The sequence below is a fragment of the Xyrauchen texanus genome, chromosome 17 (genome assembly GCF_025860055.1).
Source record: "Xyrauchen texanus isolate HMW12.3.18 chromosome 17, RBS_HiC_50CHRs, whole genome shotgun sequence".
Classification (NCBI taxonomy): Eukaryota; Metazoa; Chordata; class Actinopteri; order Cypriniformes; family Catostomidae; genus Xyrauchen; species Xyrauchen texanus.
Window position 1 is genome coordinate 2,176,573 of NC_068292.1, and position 20,796 is coordinate 2,197,368.

At 36.4% G+C, this 20,796-nt stretch overlaps 2 protein-coding genes across 2 annotated transcripts in view; both read right to left on the bottom strand.

Moving 5' to 3' along the window:
• The window catches only part of LOC127658021 (regulation of nuclear pre-mRNA domain-containing protein 2-like), a 31,535-nt gene extending 28,103 nt beyond the window's left edge, over positions 1 to 3,432 (bottom strand). The window contains 1 exon segment of the mRNA XM_052147088.1: positions 3,221 to 3,432. Within this exon segment, the coding sequence (XP_052003048.1) occupies positions 3,221 to 3,422 (202 nt within the window). The 5' untranslated portion in view covers positions 3,423 to 3,432.
• A 2,693-nt stretch (positions 3,433 to 6,125) lies between these two features.
• The window catches only part of LOC127658263 (microtubule-actin cross-linking factor 1, isoforms 6/7-like), a 56,359-nt gene continuing 41,688 nt past the window's right edge, over positions 6,126 to 20,796 (bottom strand). The window contains exons 31-39 of the mRNA XM_052147463.1: positions 19,210 to 19,324; positions 18,930 to 19,096; positions 14,258 to 14,420; positions 14,000 to 14,154; positions 13,828 to 13,915; positions 13,639 to 13,758; positions 10,326 to 10,492; positions 10,016 to 10,133; positions 6,126 to 8,293 (exon numbers count right to left, since the gene is read on the bottom strand). Of these exons, the coding sequence (XP_052003423.1) occupies positions 8,268 to 8,293; positions 10,016 to 10,133; positions 10,326 to 10,492; positions 13,639 to 13,758; positions 13,828 to 13,915; positions 14,000 to 14,154; positions 14,258 to 14,420; positions 18,930 to 19,096; positions 19,210 to 19,324 (1,119 nt within the window). The 3' untranslated portion in view covers positions 6,126 to 8,267. The remainder of the gene's footprint in view (positions 8,294 to 10,015; positions 10,134 to 10,325; positions 10,493 to 13,638; positions 13,759 to 13,827; positions 13,916 to 13,999; positions 14,155 to 14,257; positions 14,421 to 18,929; positions 19,097 to 19,209; positions 19,325 to 20,796) is intronic.

The following is a 20,796-nucleotide window of genomic DNA, read 5'->3' on the forward strand; positions in this document are numbered from 1 at the left end:
CTGGCCCGATCAGGCAAGTGACCGTTCTAACAACTGGCCCGAATCTCTCACACTGGCCCCGGGCCATCCTTATTGTCGAACCCTGTACAGACATGAACTAGATATGTAAAGATCAAAACAAAGTTTTAAGTTGGCTTTTTTACCACTGTCAAGTCACAGCATTCCTAGAATTCAGATTTTAGCGACAGCTTGTAATTTTGATACAAAGACCTGAATGCTTTTTACAAGTCGGGATCTTGTAATTACTATAAAGTGATGCACCATTGGCCCATTCAAACATTCTGTTAAAGTAAGTCTATGGTACTATTAGCCAATTTGAAAGTCCACTTTCCATATGAAAAGACATGGCACACTATTTCAGATCAGTCTGAAGGACTGTGCCAAGGTTGGTGGATGTAGCTTGAAATCTCTAGTAGAAATTAAGAGTCAAATGTTGTAGACTTGGTTTAAGGATTTTGGAAAAACCCTAACCCAAGTCTGTAGAATAAGAGTATGTTGGCTGTGTCAAGCCAACATTACACTTCAATAGGGCTGAAACGATTAGTCAACATTATCAACAACATCGACAATAAAAAATTTTCAACAAAAATGTATGGTGCCGAATATTCGTTTGATGTCATTTAACGTAACTTGAGATTGCATTAAACTGTAATGATGGCGTGAGAGCAGCACTGCAGCTCGTGCCAGACTGAGGAGAGGAAGAATTACACAGTTCACAGATGCACTCTAAAATTTCCAAACAGATTCAGCTGATGTAGGTCACAAAGTATGAGGGAATTATACAAAAATACTAAATAAGTACACAGAAGCACTCTTGTTGTGGAATAAGCCGAGCCAGAGCTCTTTAAAAGGAAACATCTTAAATGCGGTTAAATTCAATATGTTATAGCTTTATTCAAGTTCAAATGATAAGGAAGCAGGTCATGTAAATAACTACAAACTCAGAAACTGGCATTTCTTTGTGCGGTCAGCACCTCTTCTATGAGCTGCGTGAATATTCCGGTCTAAGGGGGAGAGATTGAAACTCCATTCGTTTGATGCACACTCTGTCGGACACTCGTCCCTCGAACACACACACACTTAATGCAGCTAGATTATAACGTGATGGCTCGCGACTTATTGAATCATAATAAATGTCACTGTGTGAAGTTAACAGAATAGTGAGAGGGTAGTCTATAAGCAGCAAATAAGATATTTAGTCTTGATTTTAGAGAATAGATCTTAAATATGTATACTTTGTCTTTACTGCACTTGCAGAAGTATAACCAAGTGAGAAAATACACGTATACAAAATACACTTACTGTATATTTAAGATAAATTCTCTTAAAGCAAGTTTAAATATCTTATATGTTGCTTCTAAATTAAATGTATCTTGTTTTAAGGATTTTTAGACAATTTTAAATGGAAAACATGACAAAACACTTGATAACAATAGGATTTTTTGCAGTGAATTTCTTTACTGAATTAAACTTAATAAAAAGTATTTTTTCCCCTTTAATTCAGTGAATGTCATTTAGAGGTATTTTTAAAAGATGATTTTGTCCTCTTTATTGTTAGTGAGAATGTTTAAAACAATCTTTTAAGTTGGGGCACAAGCTGAATAATCGGTTAATGATTTGCTAATGATTAATCGCTGCAATAATTGAAAAGTCAAATAACCGTTCTGATAATGGTTAGATTAATCGATAATCAAAATAATCGTTAGTTGCAACCCTACACCTCAAATTATCCTGCTTGTTGAGGACCTGTGTGCAAATCTTTTTCTTTTTTACAAGATTAGATTTATACCTGGTGGACATTAAGATGGAGAAATAAAATACCAAAGACGTACACTGAAGCATGGACCAAAGCCATCTCTACAGACCAAAAATTAAAAAGAAGCAGAGTCTTAAGGGGGTCGCACACCGAACGCGCAGCCATGTCTTTAAAATTCGAACACATTATTCTCTATGAGTGTACACACACCGGCGGCGCCATTCGGCGTCTGTCCGCGGCGCCCAGCTACGGCTCAGGACCTTGTTCAAAACCCTGCCGCGCCACAGAGCGCCATTTACATAGTTGTATATTGAATTTACATTTATTTGTCTCAAATCGTCGTTAATATACATACTGACTTCACCCTGTGCTGCAATATACATTTAGTTTAACATTCCTATTTTAACAGCTTGAATAAAGTCATATTGGAAAAAATATATAACAAACATAGCCCTTTAAATCTTTCATTTTCCCCTGTTGTGCCATTTTTCAATACTCTACCATACTCTCATACTTTTCACTCGGGTTAAACGCTAGCTAAATAAATACTATTGTATTATGTAACATAGTTGCCAAGACAACGGATAACATTACAACAAAATAACAGACTTAACAACGTGATAGACACTTTTACTTGATTAACGTTCAAACATCAGCTATTAAATTAACATAAAAAATAAATAATACATCAAGTTAAAACAGCTCTTCTAGACTTCTACCAGGAGTTGATTCAACATTGAGCTCGCGCGAATAGAATGTGCGCGTCCGGTGTGCGATACCTGCGAGTTGTTCTAGACGCGGCGCGGCGCGGCGCTTCTCGTTCGGTGTGCGACCCCCTTTAGTGTGAGCTTTGTTGACTTGGGCCAGTAAGTTACCACCTAGCAACCATCAAAAACACCCTTGCAACGCCATGCCAACCATATATCATATCTTATTCTTCAATAATATACAAATGTCAATATTTCAAACTTCAGTAAATGAAAAGCAAGCTGTAAGAACTGAAGGTGAAGACCGCAGAGGAAAAGATCTTCTGACAGTCACCACACAAAAGCAGAGAGAGGTAGATGATACTGGCAAGATAAACTGATCAGCAGTCACACCAGAACACATTCGCTACAATATAATATTCATTATTATTTTAAGTCTACACTGACAAATAGCTGTTTATTTATGAGGGAATCGTGTATCTATTACTCTATTGAATGCACCGATCTATTTGTACAAACCTCTCTAAAAAGCTATTCAACTCTCATAAACGTCAAGTTTTAAATGTCCAGGCCTGCAGCATGATCCAGCACTGAGCGTTGCTCTAATATCAACATGCTGGAGGGCGAGACAACATCAACATTAACACATTTACAATACGGTATGCATTGCAACACAAAATGCAAATATAATAAGGACAATGTGTTTTCAGATCCGTTGGTTTGAGTGCGTTTTCGTTTAGCAACATTAGCAACTCACATTTCTTCAGCCACTTCATCCAGTAGCGCACGATGAGACTGTGATGTTTCTTATTCTCGATGCACCACGAGGATAATCCCTGTATGGACTCCATGGTGTTGGTGACTCCTTGAAAACGGCGGTCCAGCGATGACTCCAAAGCGGCCGACGAGCCGCGGCCACCGCTGTGACCACTGCTGGCCGCTCCGGATCCAGCCGCCATCTTTCCTACAGTGTCCCCGCAGCGTCACACTGGAGGATTATAATCACACACGATCAGCAGAGGGCGCTCCGCACTCACATTTATTCATATAGCACAAAGTAAATGTGAAAAAGTACAAGTGAAGTGACAGACTAGTGCGACCCCTTGTAATGACTATTGGATAACTGTATGTCTTAACGTCACACATAAAAATGTGTTTAATTCTTCGATTATTGCTGTAATAGACATATTTAAATGTATTGTACAGACCAGATATTCTTTTGTGCAAATGTAAATTATATTTTCAGTTTTCAGTCAATAACCTGTGTGTATAAAATACATTGGTCTATTTTGATAGGTTATGAGATTCATTTATTATACTACTAGACAGTGTTCATCACACAAAAACAAATCATGGAACAAATATGAATAAAGACCTTCTTAACATCTTATTCATTTAAAAATTAAACCCAGATTTAACTAAACTAAAGCCCTCTGCAGTCTTTGTATGGTGGAATTCAATTCAAGAATGAAATATCACAAATGAGTGAAACACTACATTGTTGGTTCTAACATCAATAAGACAACTGGAGATTTGTATTTATTTATTTATTTATTTATTAAAAATCATTATTTTTGGGAACACTCTACTGTAAGGTTCCATTTGTTTACATTAGATAATAACATCAATCATTCATTAGTTAACACAAACTAACAATGAGCAATACCTTTACAGCATTTATTAATCTTAGTTAATGTTAGTTTCAACATATACCAATACATTTTTAAAATTTGTATTTGTTAAAGTTATTTAATGCTCTCTGAACTAACATGAACTATCGATGACCAACTGTATTTTTATAAACTAATATTAACAAAGATTCACTATAGCTGCAAGTGATGACGGGCTCAAGCACCATGGGTGCATTTCCACCTGGTGGCTTTTGGAAAACAATGCAAGGTGGACACATGCATTTGGCATTATATAAAAAAAAAAAAAAAAACAATTTGGGTAAATATCAGAGGACTATTTTAAAGTCTGTTGTAAGAGCCACACTTCCTGCTGCCAGGTGGTGGTGCTATGACCACCCAAAATAGTCACATCCATGTGATTAGCCCCCAAAACTAAGCATACATCTCAATTTTGATCTAAATCACACATAGCACACAGAAGAGATGACTTCCTGTTTCCCATTTTTCACCAATTTAATGCCTGACCATGGCAACACTGTTTGATATATCCAAAATCTGTTCACAATTTAGCATCTTCAGTGTCTTGGTATAATATTGTATAAATGTGGTGACAGTCTCATGAATCCCTAGGAGTATATCAAAGTTTTTAAAAAATGTCTGACTTCCTGTTGGGCAGAGCTAATAACTACAATTAAGAAAATTGTCTAGCTTGATGAGAACAATATATGTACCGATTTTGTGGACTTTATGTGAAAATTGAGGCACTACAGAATATAAATATACGCTAAATCTGGGAAATTATGAAGCAATTAAGGCAACCTAAATCCATTAAAGAACTGTGTCAAGTTCTTCATGATGCTTGGAACAGCCTACTTTGTCAACACTGTTGAGAAACATTGTGCGTACACTTGCAGGAGAATTAGTGTGGGTTTAAAGGCAAAGGATGGTCACACTAAATACTAATTTAACTTTTTCATGTGTACTGCTCTTAGTATGAAGTTAATTGATAAATAAAAGCTATTTATGGCATTATTTTTGAAAACGCCACAGTTTACTATATTTTTCAGAGATGCCTAATACTTTTACACAGAACTGTATATTAAATGTGTGTGTGTGTGTGTGTGTGTGTGTGAGAGAGAGAGAGAGAGAGAGAGAGTGAGAAAGAGAGAGTAAAGCACTTGCTTTATTCCTGTTTGGGTATATATCAATTATTTAATTAATTTCTGTGCCATACATGAACTTGCATGCAGATTGTCTAAATAAGAGTGACATTCGTAATTTCTTTCATATATGAGCAAATATGGATTAAATAACTGAAATGTATCCAAAATATTCTGAATTGAATCAAGAGCTTGTGAATCATAACTGAATGTTCTCATGATATTTTGATGTATCGTGACATATGTATCGTGAAGTGCCTGTGATACGCAACCCTAATAAAGAGACTGACTATATAAAGAATGATGAATTGATAGGCATCGATTTGAGATGTGAAATCATCAATATGAATACCGGTGTCTGTGCAAATTACAATAATCAAGTATTTTTTCATTTGGAGCATTTTGTATGATGAGTGTAAACGTTGTACAGTAGGCAATACCAGCAATTTGAAAATCTTGAAATGAATGTATGGATTCAGATGGGAAAAATATATTTCTATTTTAAATGTTATTTATTTATGTACATAATTTAATTTTATGTACCTTTACCCTGCAATTTGTTCGACCACCACCTATGTATATATCCTGTAGACAGAGATGTGATGCCATGTACAGTATTCAATGATATGCTTAGAATATGAAAACATAAGAGGCAGTGAAAATGCATGTTAGATCCAGTGTTCACAAGTCCTCTCTATCCATCAGAAGATACCCGTATATCAGAGTTCTGTCTGATATCCAAATCCAGTCAACATCAACAGCTTGTTATGTTAACTCACTCTCCTGCCAGCAGGAGCAATACTGTTGAAGGCAGGAGATGAAGTGATGGTAAACATGAGCAGAGTTTATTGAATAATCTTAACTGTGCCTTTCTCAATGCTCAGTCTGACTTTGTCTGGCCAGCACAAATTCAACAAGTGTTACTATACCATACAAATTCAATGGACAATTACTTTTTCACAATCATCCCATAACATCGAAGACCTTGAAATTGAAACTCTTTAGCTGTAACTTGTGAGAAAAAATAGCACACAATATAAAATTAAATAATTTGACAAAATCAATATGAAAAATGGGTAACAAATTATTCTATAAAAATTATATATATGTGAATAATAAAATATGAAAAATAGAAAGACATGAATTAAGACTTTGTATGTATGTACGTATGTATTTTATGTTTGCTCTCTTTAAGTAACACGCACACACGCACACACACTGTATATGGATCATTATTACAAATGCTGTCCGACATTTGACAGATTCAGATTTCAATGGGAGACTGTGTGATTTCATGACTGCATACATCAATCATAATGACAGTGTGTCTTTATGGGTCTAAACTTAAGAAAAGTAAATGTCCAGCATCTTGGCAGTCATAGCGCGCATGCACCAAACGCCTGTGTATGTGCACACGGTCAAATGGAGTATTTGACAGACTCACGTTCGGCTGTACGCAGACGCTGAGCATTCACGTCAAAATCGAAGTATACTTTAGCCTTAAGTCACTCTTTAAATGCTGCAATCCTAAAGCCTCAAAACCCATTTCAACTCCCAAAATGAAGAGAATCAAACTGCATATGCATACAATTAAAAGACACATATTTGATATGTAATTTGAATCAAATGCTACAACAATAACACTTGTACAATAGAAGAATAATTCAACCCAATACATTCTAAAAAAAAGAAAGAAAGATTTGAGCAAAACATTTATACAGCAGAATATGCCCTGAGCAGGACACAATACAAAAGCATTTCATATCAATGTGGTTTAATTTGGATCAAATACAGCAAAAAAAAATAAATAAAATAAAATCACTGCTGGCACTGAAAAAGGAGCATTTGTCAAGGCATGACAGGCTAATCTCATGGAGACCTACACTTTCATATCCTTACAGGAAGTTATTAGAACTGATTACATGACTGTTCAAAATAAAAAAGAACATTATTTAGGTAAAAAAAACTAAACAAATATACCCAACAAGTGACTTTAAACCAGATATCACACTAATTTAAAATGTACTGACATTAGGGCGTAAAAGCAGGGAAACAAATGAGTCAAAACTCACAATTAAATGGCATTAACCAAATCTTTAAAGGCCCCATGAAATTGCTTTCATGGGGCCTTTAATACATCTTACATCTTTGACACAAAGTCTCGTTACCTCCATCAGGGAACGGAGGTTACAACAGTAACCTAGACATTTTGCATCAAAGCCTTGAACCTTGAACTACTCGCTATTGCTAGTATGAAGTTGGTTTTAGGGAGGCAAACTGTCACTGTAGAAAGCATTTGTGATGCCAGATGAGTCATTAATATTTTTGTCAATTTTCCCAAAATACTGTAAAAAGTGTAAAGGATCTGATGATACAAACATGCCGATTTTACAGCGAAACTTACAAAAACATGGACCCTCAAACCAGTGCTCTTCATGAAGACAGCAGATATTTCTCAAGCCTACATTAAGAAGGCCTAGATCTGTTTGTTTTCTAGTTTGCATCATCAGCTGTGGGGTGTCTTTTATCTGAAACTGATATATGCAAGAGTGTTCAAACACTTGGTTATGAAAAGGTTGCTCGAATCAACTAATATAAAAAAGGCAGTGGCCTTACTCATATTGTGACAATGCAGAGTGAGATAAAACACACCTTACACAGGGAAATTAAAGAATATAATTACCTCTTTGCATATATCTTGTGTAAAGCACTACATAAGCTGCATGCTGTTCAAACCCATGCAAGACATTCTAGTGATCTCTCAATACTATCAAGTCCATTTGTAAAAACAAAATGGATCATCATTGGAAACAGACCTTGCTTAATATTTGACTATTGGTCCAAACACAGGACCTCACAGCTCACAAAAATAATATGAGATCTGGTCACAAAGATGGCTGTGTTGTCTTGATGGAAGTCTGACATGTATATGAGGCCTTTCCATTGATCTGGGCCTCAGTACAGTAAGGAACCCCATTTTGGTTGCTCTCATGGTGTGGGGGAACGAAGGCAGTCACGTGGGCGCTCTCTCAGCATCTTCTAAAGTGTTAAGAAAAATATAGCACAAATTCACTGCATTATGTATTAAAGTGAGTAGTTTTAAAATTCTTTCTCCTATCCTAATTAAATATGCAGATATATAAGGAAGACATTGGTAGGCTAATTCTGCCAAATGTGTAAGCACTGTGGCTCTGTGGCAAAATCAAAACATTGCCCTATTAGTTTGAGCATCCTGACTAGCCTGATACAACAACATTGGCTCAGCCAGTGGTATGAGTTTGGGGCGGGAGCAATCTATTTGCCTGAGTTTGAAAACAGTCATAATTATTTGCAATTCAATTTGGTGATGCTGGTTGCGCAGAAATTATACACTTCACCTTTTAAAAAAGAAAGCTAAGATGTAAATGCAAACTGTGGCAGAGCTGAATAAGGCATAGTTCACCAAAAATGAATGAAAAATGAAAAACAATAGTTTACTCTCATGTTGTTCCAAACCCATCTGAATTTCTGTAACCCATGGAACACAAACAGAGATGTTAAACAGAACAGAATGTCTTAGTCACCATTCACTTTCATTTTATGGAAAAAAGATGCAACGAAAGTGAATGTGACCAGTATTGTGTTAGTTACTCAAATAAGTAATCCACTACATTACATCCATTACTTTTAATCAGATTACTGACATTTCTGATTACTCCATCCAAAAGTAATCACATTACAAATTACATATAGGTTACTTTAAATAAAACAGTTTTCACAGAAAACTTCTAAATTTTCAAGACAAATTCAATGTCTGCATTCCCTCCTTGTACATTGGGGATACTCAATAAAAACACATGAATTGAAAGGAGTAAAATTGGCTATAATTTACACAGAAAATTTTAGAAAATTATTTTATTACCCTGAAATCATGTAAATATGTATATTGTTTATGTCTTGAGGCTATACTTTTGAAACAGAGTATTTGAATGTTTATGGATTGGCCCCATTCACTTCACTTTTACGTGCCTCACTGTTACCCCTGATACAGCTTTTTTTTTTTAAATAAAAGGAGGAACAAGTCTAAATAAATTTTTATGGAGTCAATATTATACCACAAATGCTATCGAATGAACATAACTTGTATTGATGCAGAAATACTCTTTTAATACCCCTATTGTCACACACAAGTTACCGCATGTTTCTGCCTTACAATGACTCGTTAGGGTTCACACGCCCTTCAGCTGTCACAGAAATGCAAACAGATGTCCATATGAATATAATTAATTTACATTCTACATATATGATTTATAAAAAAACAAATAAAAGTGAAACCTAAGTAATGTTCTTAAAAGTCATTACCTTTACTGAATGTCAGTAACTGTAGTCTGATTACAAAAATGTAAATGTTATATGTTACACTACTTTTTTGTACTAAAAAGTAATTACATTTAAATGTAGTCATTTAGCAGACACTTTTATCCAGAGTGACTTACAAATGAGCATTACAATCAATTTGTCCTGCAAAAGTCAACAATATCTGCAGTATCGCACTGCCAAGTTCCTAGAATAGCTAGAGTAGCATAGAAGCTACCTCAGAAGAAAGATTACTGTAATTAATTACTTTGTTACTAGATTGCACCCAACACTGAAAGTGACTGAGACTAACCTACTGCCTAACATTTCTTTTTGTGCTGCTTGGAAAAAAGAAAGATGATACATTAACTATGACAGAATTTACAGTTTGGGGTGACTATCTAACTAGCCCGCTAGCTCACAAACCTGAAGGTGAAGGCGAGTCATCGAATCCTCCGGCAGAGAAACTGTCCGTTCCCAATGCAGCAATAGAGCTCCTGGGCCGTATACACCTCTCCCCAGAGAAACTTCTGCGCAACAGCGCCTGTACAGGACAAAACAGATTTTTTAGACCAAATACAGAAATACACATAATACGGAATGTCATTCCATTTGTGTTGACAATAACAATTAACCATATAGAAAAAAAGAGGGCAAATGACTTTCAGTCGATAAACCCTGCAAGGATTTAGAATCACTGCAATGAGGTCCACTAGTCGGCTGTTAGTTGGTGTACCTTGCGGGTGAGGGGGCTGCTGGGAGCTGAGGCACTGCTGTATAAACTGAGACTGGAGTTGGATCTGCTCACAGTCAGACCTTTAGCACTTCCTCTGCGGCCCGATGTTTCAAAAGGACCTGGTGAGAGATACTTCTCCTTTATCTTCAGGTTTGTTCGTTCCTTTACTGTGTGTAAAGAATGAGAAGAATTAACGTTTCATTCCGAAGCTAATAATGATGTTGATTTATTATTGATTTCATTTAATGTAGTTAATTGAGATTTGTAGTGGTTTTACAATAGCTAAATAGCAAACAAAAATTCCAGTTTAATAAAGAAAGGATACATCTGTACCCAATGCAAACATTGAGGTGTGTTTAATAATAGAGCAACTTTCTCTTGTTTTTCTTCAGTTTAGTCATGACAACTCACTGAAAGATTTAGCATGTAAATGTGGGTATGACATATTGATAGGATACTGGTTTTAGCAGACTAGATCGGCTAAGGTGCTGCTGCTGCTGCAAAACGAGTATAGATATTTGCTACTGCCAAATACACAGACATACGGTTTTAAAGGAATGGTTCACCCAAAAATGAAAATTCTCTCATCATTTACTCACCATCATGACATACCAGGTGTGTATGACTTTCTTTCTTTATCAGAATTCATTTGAAGAAAATTAGAAAACATCTCAGCTCAGTAGGTCCTTAAAAAGTAAGTGAATGGAGATTTCTCTTTTGAGCTCCAAAAATCACAGAAAGTCAGCATAAATGTCATCCATACAACTCCAGCAGTTAAATTAATGTCTTCTAAAGCAGAAAAGATCAATGTTTATTTTGTTTTAACTCAAAATCAGTTTAAGTTTAAATCAGTTTATATCAGAAATACTCAAACCAGCCCATCTGGCACCAACAAACATCCATGTGATTATCCAATCGTGTGGCAGCAGTGCAGTGCATAAAATCATGCCGATACGGGTCAGGAGTTTCAGTTAATGCTCACATCAACCATCAGAATGGGGAAAAATGTGATGTCAATGATTTGTACTGTGGTACAATGATTGTTGTTGCCAGACGGGCTGGTTTGAGTATTTTTGTAACTGTTGATCTCCTGAGCTTTTCACCAACATCAGTCTCTAGAGTTTACTCAGAATGGTAAAAACAAAAACAAAAAATATCCAGTGAGTGGCAGATCTGTGGACAGAAATTCCTTGTTGATGAGAGAGGTCAACAGAGAATGGCCAGACTGGTTCCAACTGACAAAGTCTACAGTAACTCAGATAACCGCTCTGTACAATTGTGGTGAGAAGAATTTAATCTCAGGATGTTATTCTGTGATGTGGGTTGGCGCTGTGTTGGTGGCACGAGGGGGACCTACAGTACACAATATTAGACAGGTGCTTTTAATGTTGTGGCTGATTGGTGTTTACCATTCCCTTCCACCTGCCAGAGAAGTAGACACCATTGTCAGATCTAAACATTATATGTTGTCTGTATCCCTATATATTTTCACAATATTACATTCAAAGTCATTTGATATATCAACTTCTATGTAGGATATGGTATTTTTAACATAAGTGATTACCTCTACTTGCTATCGATCTTTTCTAGAAACACTTTATCCAGATATTAAAAACTCATGCAGTGGTCATAACCATGTTTCTTATAGACATATTACATCAGGTTTTTTATTAAGATCAGACACATATTTCTTTAACTCATGTCCATTAGCGAATATACTCCCAATATTCCATTGTAAAATGGATAAAATCATAACTTTAATCAGTAAACTGAGACATATCTTCATAAGTCAGTTGAGCAAATAGGTCATGTGTAATTTTTTGCCACACTACTAATATTTTAGAACTCAGCAGCTGTTTCCACCACTGTTTTCAACATATCTGAATGGCTCTTCTGAACAGCAGTTAGGTTCATCACATTAACCATGAATGCAAGAAACTTTATTTACACCCAAAGAATCATCAGAAATCTCTCTACATCTGTGTGAACATCTTTGCGATTCTTTGTCAACAAACATATTCTCACCAGAATGACCTGTATTTTGGATTTTAAAACTGGGATGGTGTTATATGATTTCACTGCATCAGCATAAGACGTTTTACTTACAACTTTATTCTTTTGAATCTCTCTTGCTTTCTTTTGTACCTCACATCCCCCATATGCTGCACTATTTTCTGCAGTTACAGCATTGCTTTTTTGTGGCATTACACTGTTTGTATTTGCGTTTCCCTTTTGGATTTTACTCATCTTATCTTCCCTTTACAAACATCAGCAACAAGCCCAATATGCTGACACTTAAAACACCGTAATGGAGGTAGTATGTATTCGTGTATCTTGTAGCTCATTAGCCCCAAGAAAACACGATCAGGCATTGATTCTCGAAAATCTAACAAGATCACCCCTCTCACAGCCGCACCTGATCCTGCTCTTTTGCTAGTAAGCTTTGCCCCATTTAGTTCTTTACATTTCAATATTTAATATGCTGAGCTTGATTATTTGCTACAATTAACACTCTTCCTCCATCTAGACATCTAGCAAATTTGACTGTTCCTAAAGCTTTCTCTATAGCTTTAGATAGTCCTAAGGGATGCAGATGACGCCCAGACTCTCTCAAATTTGAGCAAAACTATATTCTCTTTTGCTTTATTTGCTCAGCGTTATATCCTGCCTTCACCATTTGTGGACCTACAACTGTACTGCCATTCATTATTGGTGACAATCCAAGTTTAACGTTCCTATATCTAACTTCTTGATGTCCTATCTCCATGCCTCCCCATTCAGTATCATCCAAATTGTTGTTGCCCATGGTGATTGCACTATTTGGTCCTCCACCTCACTCTTCGGGAGACATTGTTCCAAACATCATCCATTTCAGGCTCTGGCCAGCCTCAAGTGTATTTAAAGTTCAACTTTCCACAGACCCGTTCTCTGTTACATGTTTCAGAGTTATTTTCAAAGACAGTTCTTGCTCTTGCACTCTCACCCTCGCTCTGTCTATCTATATATAATATATGAATACTTTAATTTGTTGATCCTGTGGCCTTGAGTGTAAGGCCAAATCCCTTGTATGATTGCCAGTGTGATATATAATATGCAGTCAATATGTTATCAATTAATAGTGAACAATTACATATTATTATGTATAAATTAGAATTTGGTTTATTTTTGAGTTCAAGTTGCATGACTTTCTTCATGATGTACACAGGTTTTTATAGACCAAACAAGTCAAACAGTGCAATTATCACCAGATGCTGATCATTTATAAATGCCACAACTGATTTGATCTAGAATGTGCACATATTGAAATATTCACCTCTACAGGGGTCATTCTTCACCAGAAACTCATCTAGCGCCGTCCATCCACCACCAACTCGCACCATCAGAGTGCTTCGTAGAATACGAACCATTCGCAGCTGCTGAGAGTCTCCAAACTAAAGAAAAGTCACAGATTGAACTAGCAGTCAGTGACAAATCAACAGCGGGAATATCATAAGTATAAAAAGATTCCCACTCACCCTGTAGCGGTTTGCACTAATTTGCTCTACTTGAAATCTCTTTGGACAGTTGCACTGAGATACCTGCCGACTCACCTGCAGAATTGTATTTATTTAATTTATTTGGTTAATCATCTTACAATAACAGTTGTTTGAGAGATGAAACCAAACTACAAGTACCTCCTCATTAATTTGGTCAGCATCTAATGTCTTTCTGTAAGGATCTCGGCTTGGGTGGAGGGCACTCACAAATTCATAGTAGTCAATGAAGCCGTCACCGTTAACATCAAATATGTTGGCAACCGCAGTCATTTCCAGGGAGTTGGTGGGGAATTCTAGTAATAAACAAAGATAAATAATGTAATCAGGAATGCAAATGGCATCAAATGAGTCAAAGCAACAAATCAAGAACCAAGAGTATTTTAAAGCTGTGCTCACTCGAGGCCAGAACATTGTTAATGAACTCCTTTTGGGTAATACGACCATCCTGATCTCGATCAATGGTACGGAAAACATCCAAAATGCGGGATTTGAGGTGACTGATCCACTGCATGTACCTTTTCCGCCAGATGCTGAAGTCAAAGTTTGCAAACTCTTCCAACTGCAGGTGCAAAAAGTAGTTCACATGAATCATGCGGATCCCAAGTCTTCTAAAGTCAAACAATAACTCTTTAATGGGAATGACAGTGAGGCTGTGAGGGATAGACTAACGCCGGTTTCACACTGCACGCGTTAGCAGCGCGTATTTTTTTCGGCGCCCATGTTAACAGATTAGAGCATTCAAACCGCACGCAGAGGCGGCGCGGCAGCGCGTAGCAGGAGCAGCAGTGCCGCGATCGTTTCGGCGTCCTGTCTATTTTTGACGCGAGGCTTACGCTGAATTAAAGTGACAATGCATGATCATAGCAAAAATACACAGCAGTTACCAAAAGCGCATTGATGATATCTATTGTGTTTTAAACAGTCAATCAAATGACCTTCATCAATTTAAAAAGATAACAAATGTCCAAAAACAAACTTGTTGCCCAAACTACAAAAACAAGTTTAAATAATTTATACTGCCAGTTTAGTTTAAGTTAGATTAATTTAATGTATAAATGTATATACACATAACTAATATAATATATATATATATATATATATATTGTCATAAGGATGTCATGCTGATATCATGCTGACAATCATAAACAAAAGCACGTGGTGTCACAGCCGGCATGGTCGAGTGCACCTGAAAATATAATAATGGACCACACTCGTCTCATTGTGGAGGTTGAGAAACGTTTAGTTATTTATGATCCACGAAATATGCTTTATAAAGACTCACAGGCAAAGGAAAAGGCATGGGATGAAGTTGCAGTAGCTCTTGGTGCCGATGGTAAGTAATTTAAAAGTGTTTTTGACAACCTTTCCCTGGCCCAAACAACTTAACTCAATATAGAAAGTGAAATAGAATAGACATGTTATTATAGCACACATTCAGTATGCATGATTTTGTTGAATTTTCGAGAAACTGTGCTGTTTGTCATTTATGATTTATCTTTAAGATGTTCATGATGGGTAATGTTTGTAAATTAGATGTGTATCAGACATTTCAACAATCTAAATAAAAAATCTTTCTCCAAGAAACAACAAATGTAAGCATTTATTTACATTTTGCACACAGTAAGCACACATAAATAAGAGAAGCAGATGTAACTGCAAGTCGCTGCATGGGTTCAATGGACTGCCTGTAGTTTGTTGTTTGCCTTTAGTTGGCCTCCAATCAGGGAAAGAATGTGATCCACTTGCTCTGCATTCATCCTGAAGTAGTTTAGGTGTCGGTCACGGTCAAGACGGAGTTCGGCGACAAGATGGTAATATGCACCATATTCTCTCCTTCGTCGGTTCATGGAGTGAACCCAAAGTCTGCGTCTTTTCCGTAGTCTTCGTAATAGCAAATACAGCGCAATGGCCTTCCTTCTATCAACAACTCGCACTACACGGTCAACAAAAACAAAGATGAACCAAAAGTTATATAATATTATATTAATATTATTATAATAATATAAATGTATTTGAAAACGAAATAAAGCAATGCCAACTTATCCATTACAGTGTAGCCTACTTTGTCTGTAAACACGCCGCGCGCGTCAAACGCTGCCAGTATGAAAGCAAAACGCGCGTGTCCTGCTTACGCTCTGCTAACGCGTGCAGTGTGAAACCGGCGTTACAGTCTCTTCAATGGGCTGTACTGGAGTTTAAATTGTTTTAGGATTGTTTCGCAGAAAAAATATTGATAAAATATCTGTCCAAGAACATTCAGTATACAAAGAACACCAGACAACATGAGCTGTGGAAAATCAGATTTGATTTTACACCATTTGTGCCATTAAAGAGACAGTAAGACTATCTGTCACAGCCTCATTATCATTCCCATTAAAAATCAAAGATAGCACTAGCCATTGGTCTATGGTCTCAAACCATGACACCATGGTGTGCTATTTTCCAATCTGAACACAGATGTGAATTATATTTTAGAGGTACAGTAGAGAGGAAGATTTCCAGTGAATAACAACTTACATTTTTGTCTGTTTCTTATACAAAGCTAATATATGACTTCAGAATACTTGCAATATAAAAAAGCTGTATGAAAATTCTTCAAAAATGTCTCCATTTGTGTTCCACAGAAAAATATCAGCATTTGGTTTTGGAGTGACATGAAGGTAAGTAAATAAAGATTGCATTTTCATGTTTAGGTGAATTAAAATGCTTGGATAAATTAATTTCGTAAGCAGAGTTGGGTGTAATATACTATGACTACTATACATCTGTAAGGGAGAAATGTGTTGTGCTGAGTGTTTGACTTGTGTGTGGCAATAAACAAAGTGGAAACATAGACATTGGGCCCTATTTTAAGAGCGCTAGCACAGCTTTATGCCATAATAAGTCATAAGCGCAAAGTCAGTTGGCATGGCCATGAATTTTTGGTATTTTCGTGTAAACATGCGCTAAGTCTAGGTGCATGTGGGTTTGGCGAAATTGCCTGCGCTACGCACAAATGGGCTGTATCCAATGCAATTTAATTCTGAGGTTCTTCTTGGGAATTTCCACCATCTGCATCTTATAATACAGTCCATTCCCTAAAGCACCAGCAATATAAACAAAGACGGCACATTCATAAGAAGTTGGTAGTGTAAATGGACTGTATGCAGGGCTGTACTGGGAAGAGAAATCAGCCAAAGTGCTTCGGCCCACCGGAAAAATGCCCGGTATGCCAGATTACCAGTGCAGCCCTGACAGTATGCAATGAATTCAAAGACTACTTTTATATTCATAGAACATTTTATTCTCATCAGGATATAGATCCGTTAAATTATAGAGAATATAATTATTATTAATCATTTTCATCAACTGACACACAAATCATGGTTAGTATTAACAGTGATTGTAACGGCACGCACTTCTACCAGTCGATTTTGATTTTAAAAATGTTATTCATGTATTCAAACAAGAAATAAATTGACTCAAAATATTTCTAAATTCAAATGACACTTTAAACGAAACAATAATATAATCAAAATAGTGAAGTGGTACAAAAATCATACCGAATCCAAACATTTTACTCTCCTTCTTCCACCGGCCTCTTTTGCATCTCAACAACAGGTGGAAAATTACTAATAGGCTACAAATTAAATCATAAATCATATTGTAAATATACAATGATGATAATACATATAAACATATCAATAAAAATAATAATAAAAATAATTAAAAATAAACCATGAAAGTTTAATACAAATCTCAAGCGATTACCCCAGAAAAGCTGCGATCATCAGGGACATAATTTGATGTTCCACTATATTTTATTAACTTTATTATCACCTGCTGGTGGAATATCCAAACTGCAACAGCAAGAACTGAATTGTAACTTTCCATCGAGTTAAGAAGTGGCAGTGGCGATTTCTCAGGGCCAGCAAAGCCGTCTCTGCTGGCGTAACATGCCTAATAAATCCATCCTTTCATTCTCAATCACCTTTTTACCTATGTATTTTCAATCGCTCTCCACTCCTAATTCATCTAAAAATGAATAGCAAAGTTTATTCAATCAGAATTTATTCCTCGATGCTTATAAGCAAAGTGTGACAAATGTTTCACAATTCAGATTGTCAAATTCATCAGCCAATCAGATTGATTTATTTGTTCTTGGTGGGTGTGGTTTTTAGGATATGTCTCAGTCCAGGCATTCTAGCTGGCCTTGAGTGACACAATCACACTTTAAGTGATGTACGTAATAGAGTGTGAGATCTTGCTGATCAAGCAAATTCCTTTTTCCATTGTTATAGCAACATCAGGAGTTTTCTAAATGTAAATTAGTCAGATTGAGCATTCAGTGTCAGAGTAGTAACTGTGTACCCTGACGAAACAGAATTTATTGCAAGATAAATTTAAATATTTATATACGCAAATATTATTAGAGAGCTTTTACTTGGTATTAGACCTCCTTGGACTTGTTTTTAAAATGTCAATTGGTATTATTAGTTGACTGCCACGTAATGTATGATAGGCATATGGTGTCTTATTCATTGTGAAACTGTTTTCTTAATAACATGAATGGCACTGAAGGCCTAGACTTAAAATGCATGGGCCGCGGCTGAGAGGTGGTATTGAAAGGTCTTAGCGCAACGACCTATTTCTCAGGAAAATGGCAAATTGCAATTGCACCACATGTTTCCTATTTGCGCTAGCATGACAATTGCACATAAACTTAGCGCTCTTATGAAAATTGGATAAGAAATTGCGCATGGTCGTAGCGCGTAGCTAAAATAGAGCCCACTATTTTGAATTCATTGAATGGAAAATCTTGAAAAAGTAGTTTAGAAAGTAACTTAAATGTGAAGTAAATAGTAATGTGATTACTTATCATATGGTTACAATTAAGATAAATAATGAGTCATTTTTAATTAGTCAAGTGGATTACTTTTTGAGTAACTTACCCAACACTGTTCCTAAGAATCCATAAAATACAGATTATAGTGTATACAATGTAAAGAATGTTTTATTTATAAGAGATGGTTTGGTGAGTTTGAAGTAATCATTTGAACAATTAAATGTGCAGTTCAGTCATGATCACCTCTTTGAGCTTCTGCAGATGTTCTTCCAGCTTGCCCTGTCTGCTGTGGGCCAGAAGCCAGAGTTTCTGCCAATGAGTGACCAGCTGGCACATAAGAGGGGTCTGAGGGTCCAGCTTCTCCAGAGGAAGAGGTACTGATGGCTGGGGCTTCACTGTGCCTCTCCTTTCTATGCATACAATATAATCCATGGAGGTTAACATTTGGTGGTGCCATGACAGAACACATGCACCCAATAATCCCATCAATGAGACACTTTTTCAGCAACAGTCCTTTACTCACTTGTTGGTGCCTTGCGACTAGGAGAAACCTGTTGCTTAAGAATCACCTTGTGTTTACAGGATTGTGTGGCGTTCTCAACCTCTGGAACCTTCCCTTTCATCACATCCATAAACATCTGCAAAGAGGAACAGTATACAATTTACTATCCTTGATGTCATCATGCTTTTATTTTGATTTGGACATTGTTTTCCTAAAGCTCATTAGAGGCCACATTCACTCTAATACATTTTTTATTTGGAAATGCATTGATTTCACAATGTTTACAAAGTTACAAAGTTTTTCTCAACCAAAAATAAACTCCAACACAACAGAAACTCTTCTAAATCCCAATCTCAATCCCAACAAAACGTTAACACTAACAAGTAACACCCTTTATATTTGCATGAAAACTAGAAAATAGCACTTAATCTTAACATTTACTCTGCTTTTCGAGTCCAATGAAAGCATACTGGGAAATTGAAATCCTCTGCTCAATTACAGTTACCCAAACAAAAATATTCATGTTGACCCAACAGAAATGGATTTAATTAAACTTGTATTAGTTAAAACAACAGTTACATTAAGTTCACTTGGTTACATGCATTTTTTGAGTAATATGAACAAGGGAGGATTCAGTAAACCTAACAATAGTGAAAGGTAATTTTTTGAGTGTAAGGAAGTTATTTACTAAGCCTGATCTCATGGAATTTGCGTGAGCATTGCAACGTTTTTGCAAAACTGAAATCACGTAGCTGCAGCTTCCCAGTGAAATATCCAGCGGTGGGGGGGGGGGCGCCAAAAGCAAGTGAAATGAGGTTGTAATCAGACAACATTTTTAAAGTGAATATTAGAGGTTTTAATGAGTAAAACGCACCTCACCAACCTAAAACTTTACATAAACCTAACCAATAGTGTCCTAAAAGATAAATGAGAGATAAACAAAACAGACATCCTTACCCTTAACCAACACCTAACCCTAACCAAAGTGTTTTAAAAATGCCAATTCGCAATTTGTGTCTCTTCTATGGCACTTTCACTTTTGAGCATCTTTGGCTGGACTTAAACTGCGGTCGACGAGCCCAAAGTCCAACACTCCGTCAGGTGAGCTACCAACCAAGCAGTTTGCATTAGAATAACTTAAGTGTGTATAGTAGGTGGGTCTGTAATACAAGTTAAAATGTATCATTTTTCAAATCATAAGTTAAAGTGTTTTGATATCATAACATAGCAGTGTGTGAGTAATAAGTGTCTATAAAGCCTTAATCAGCAATTTTACTTGTGATTTGTGTGTTGCTGTAACGCCTCTAGTGTTCATTTCACTAGGAAACTGCAGAAACGTAGAAAGCGGCACATAAAAGTTAGTTTGCAAAAATGTATATAGATCAATGTTCATTCTAAGAGACCAGGATGCACCACACATTGTGGTCAATACAACAAACTATGTTTATACTTGTTGCATGTGTTTTTAACATTGTCTAGATCATATATTCTTTTACATTGAGTACTTTTGTTCATGGTTTTTGAGGATGACGGCATGCCTGGTAAACTGTCCATGATGGCATCTGCCTAATTTGGCTACATTCTACGGATTGACAGACCAAAATCCCC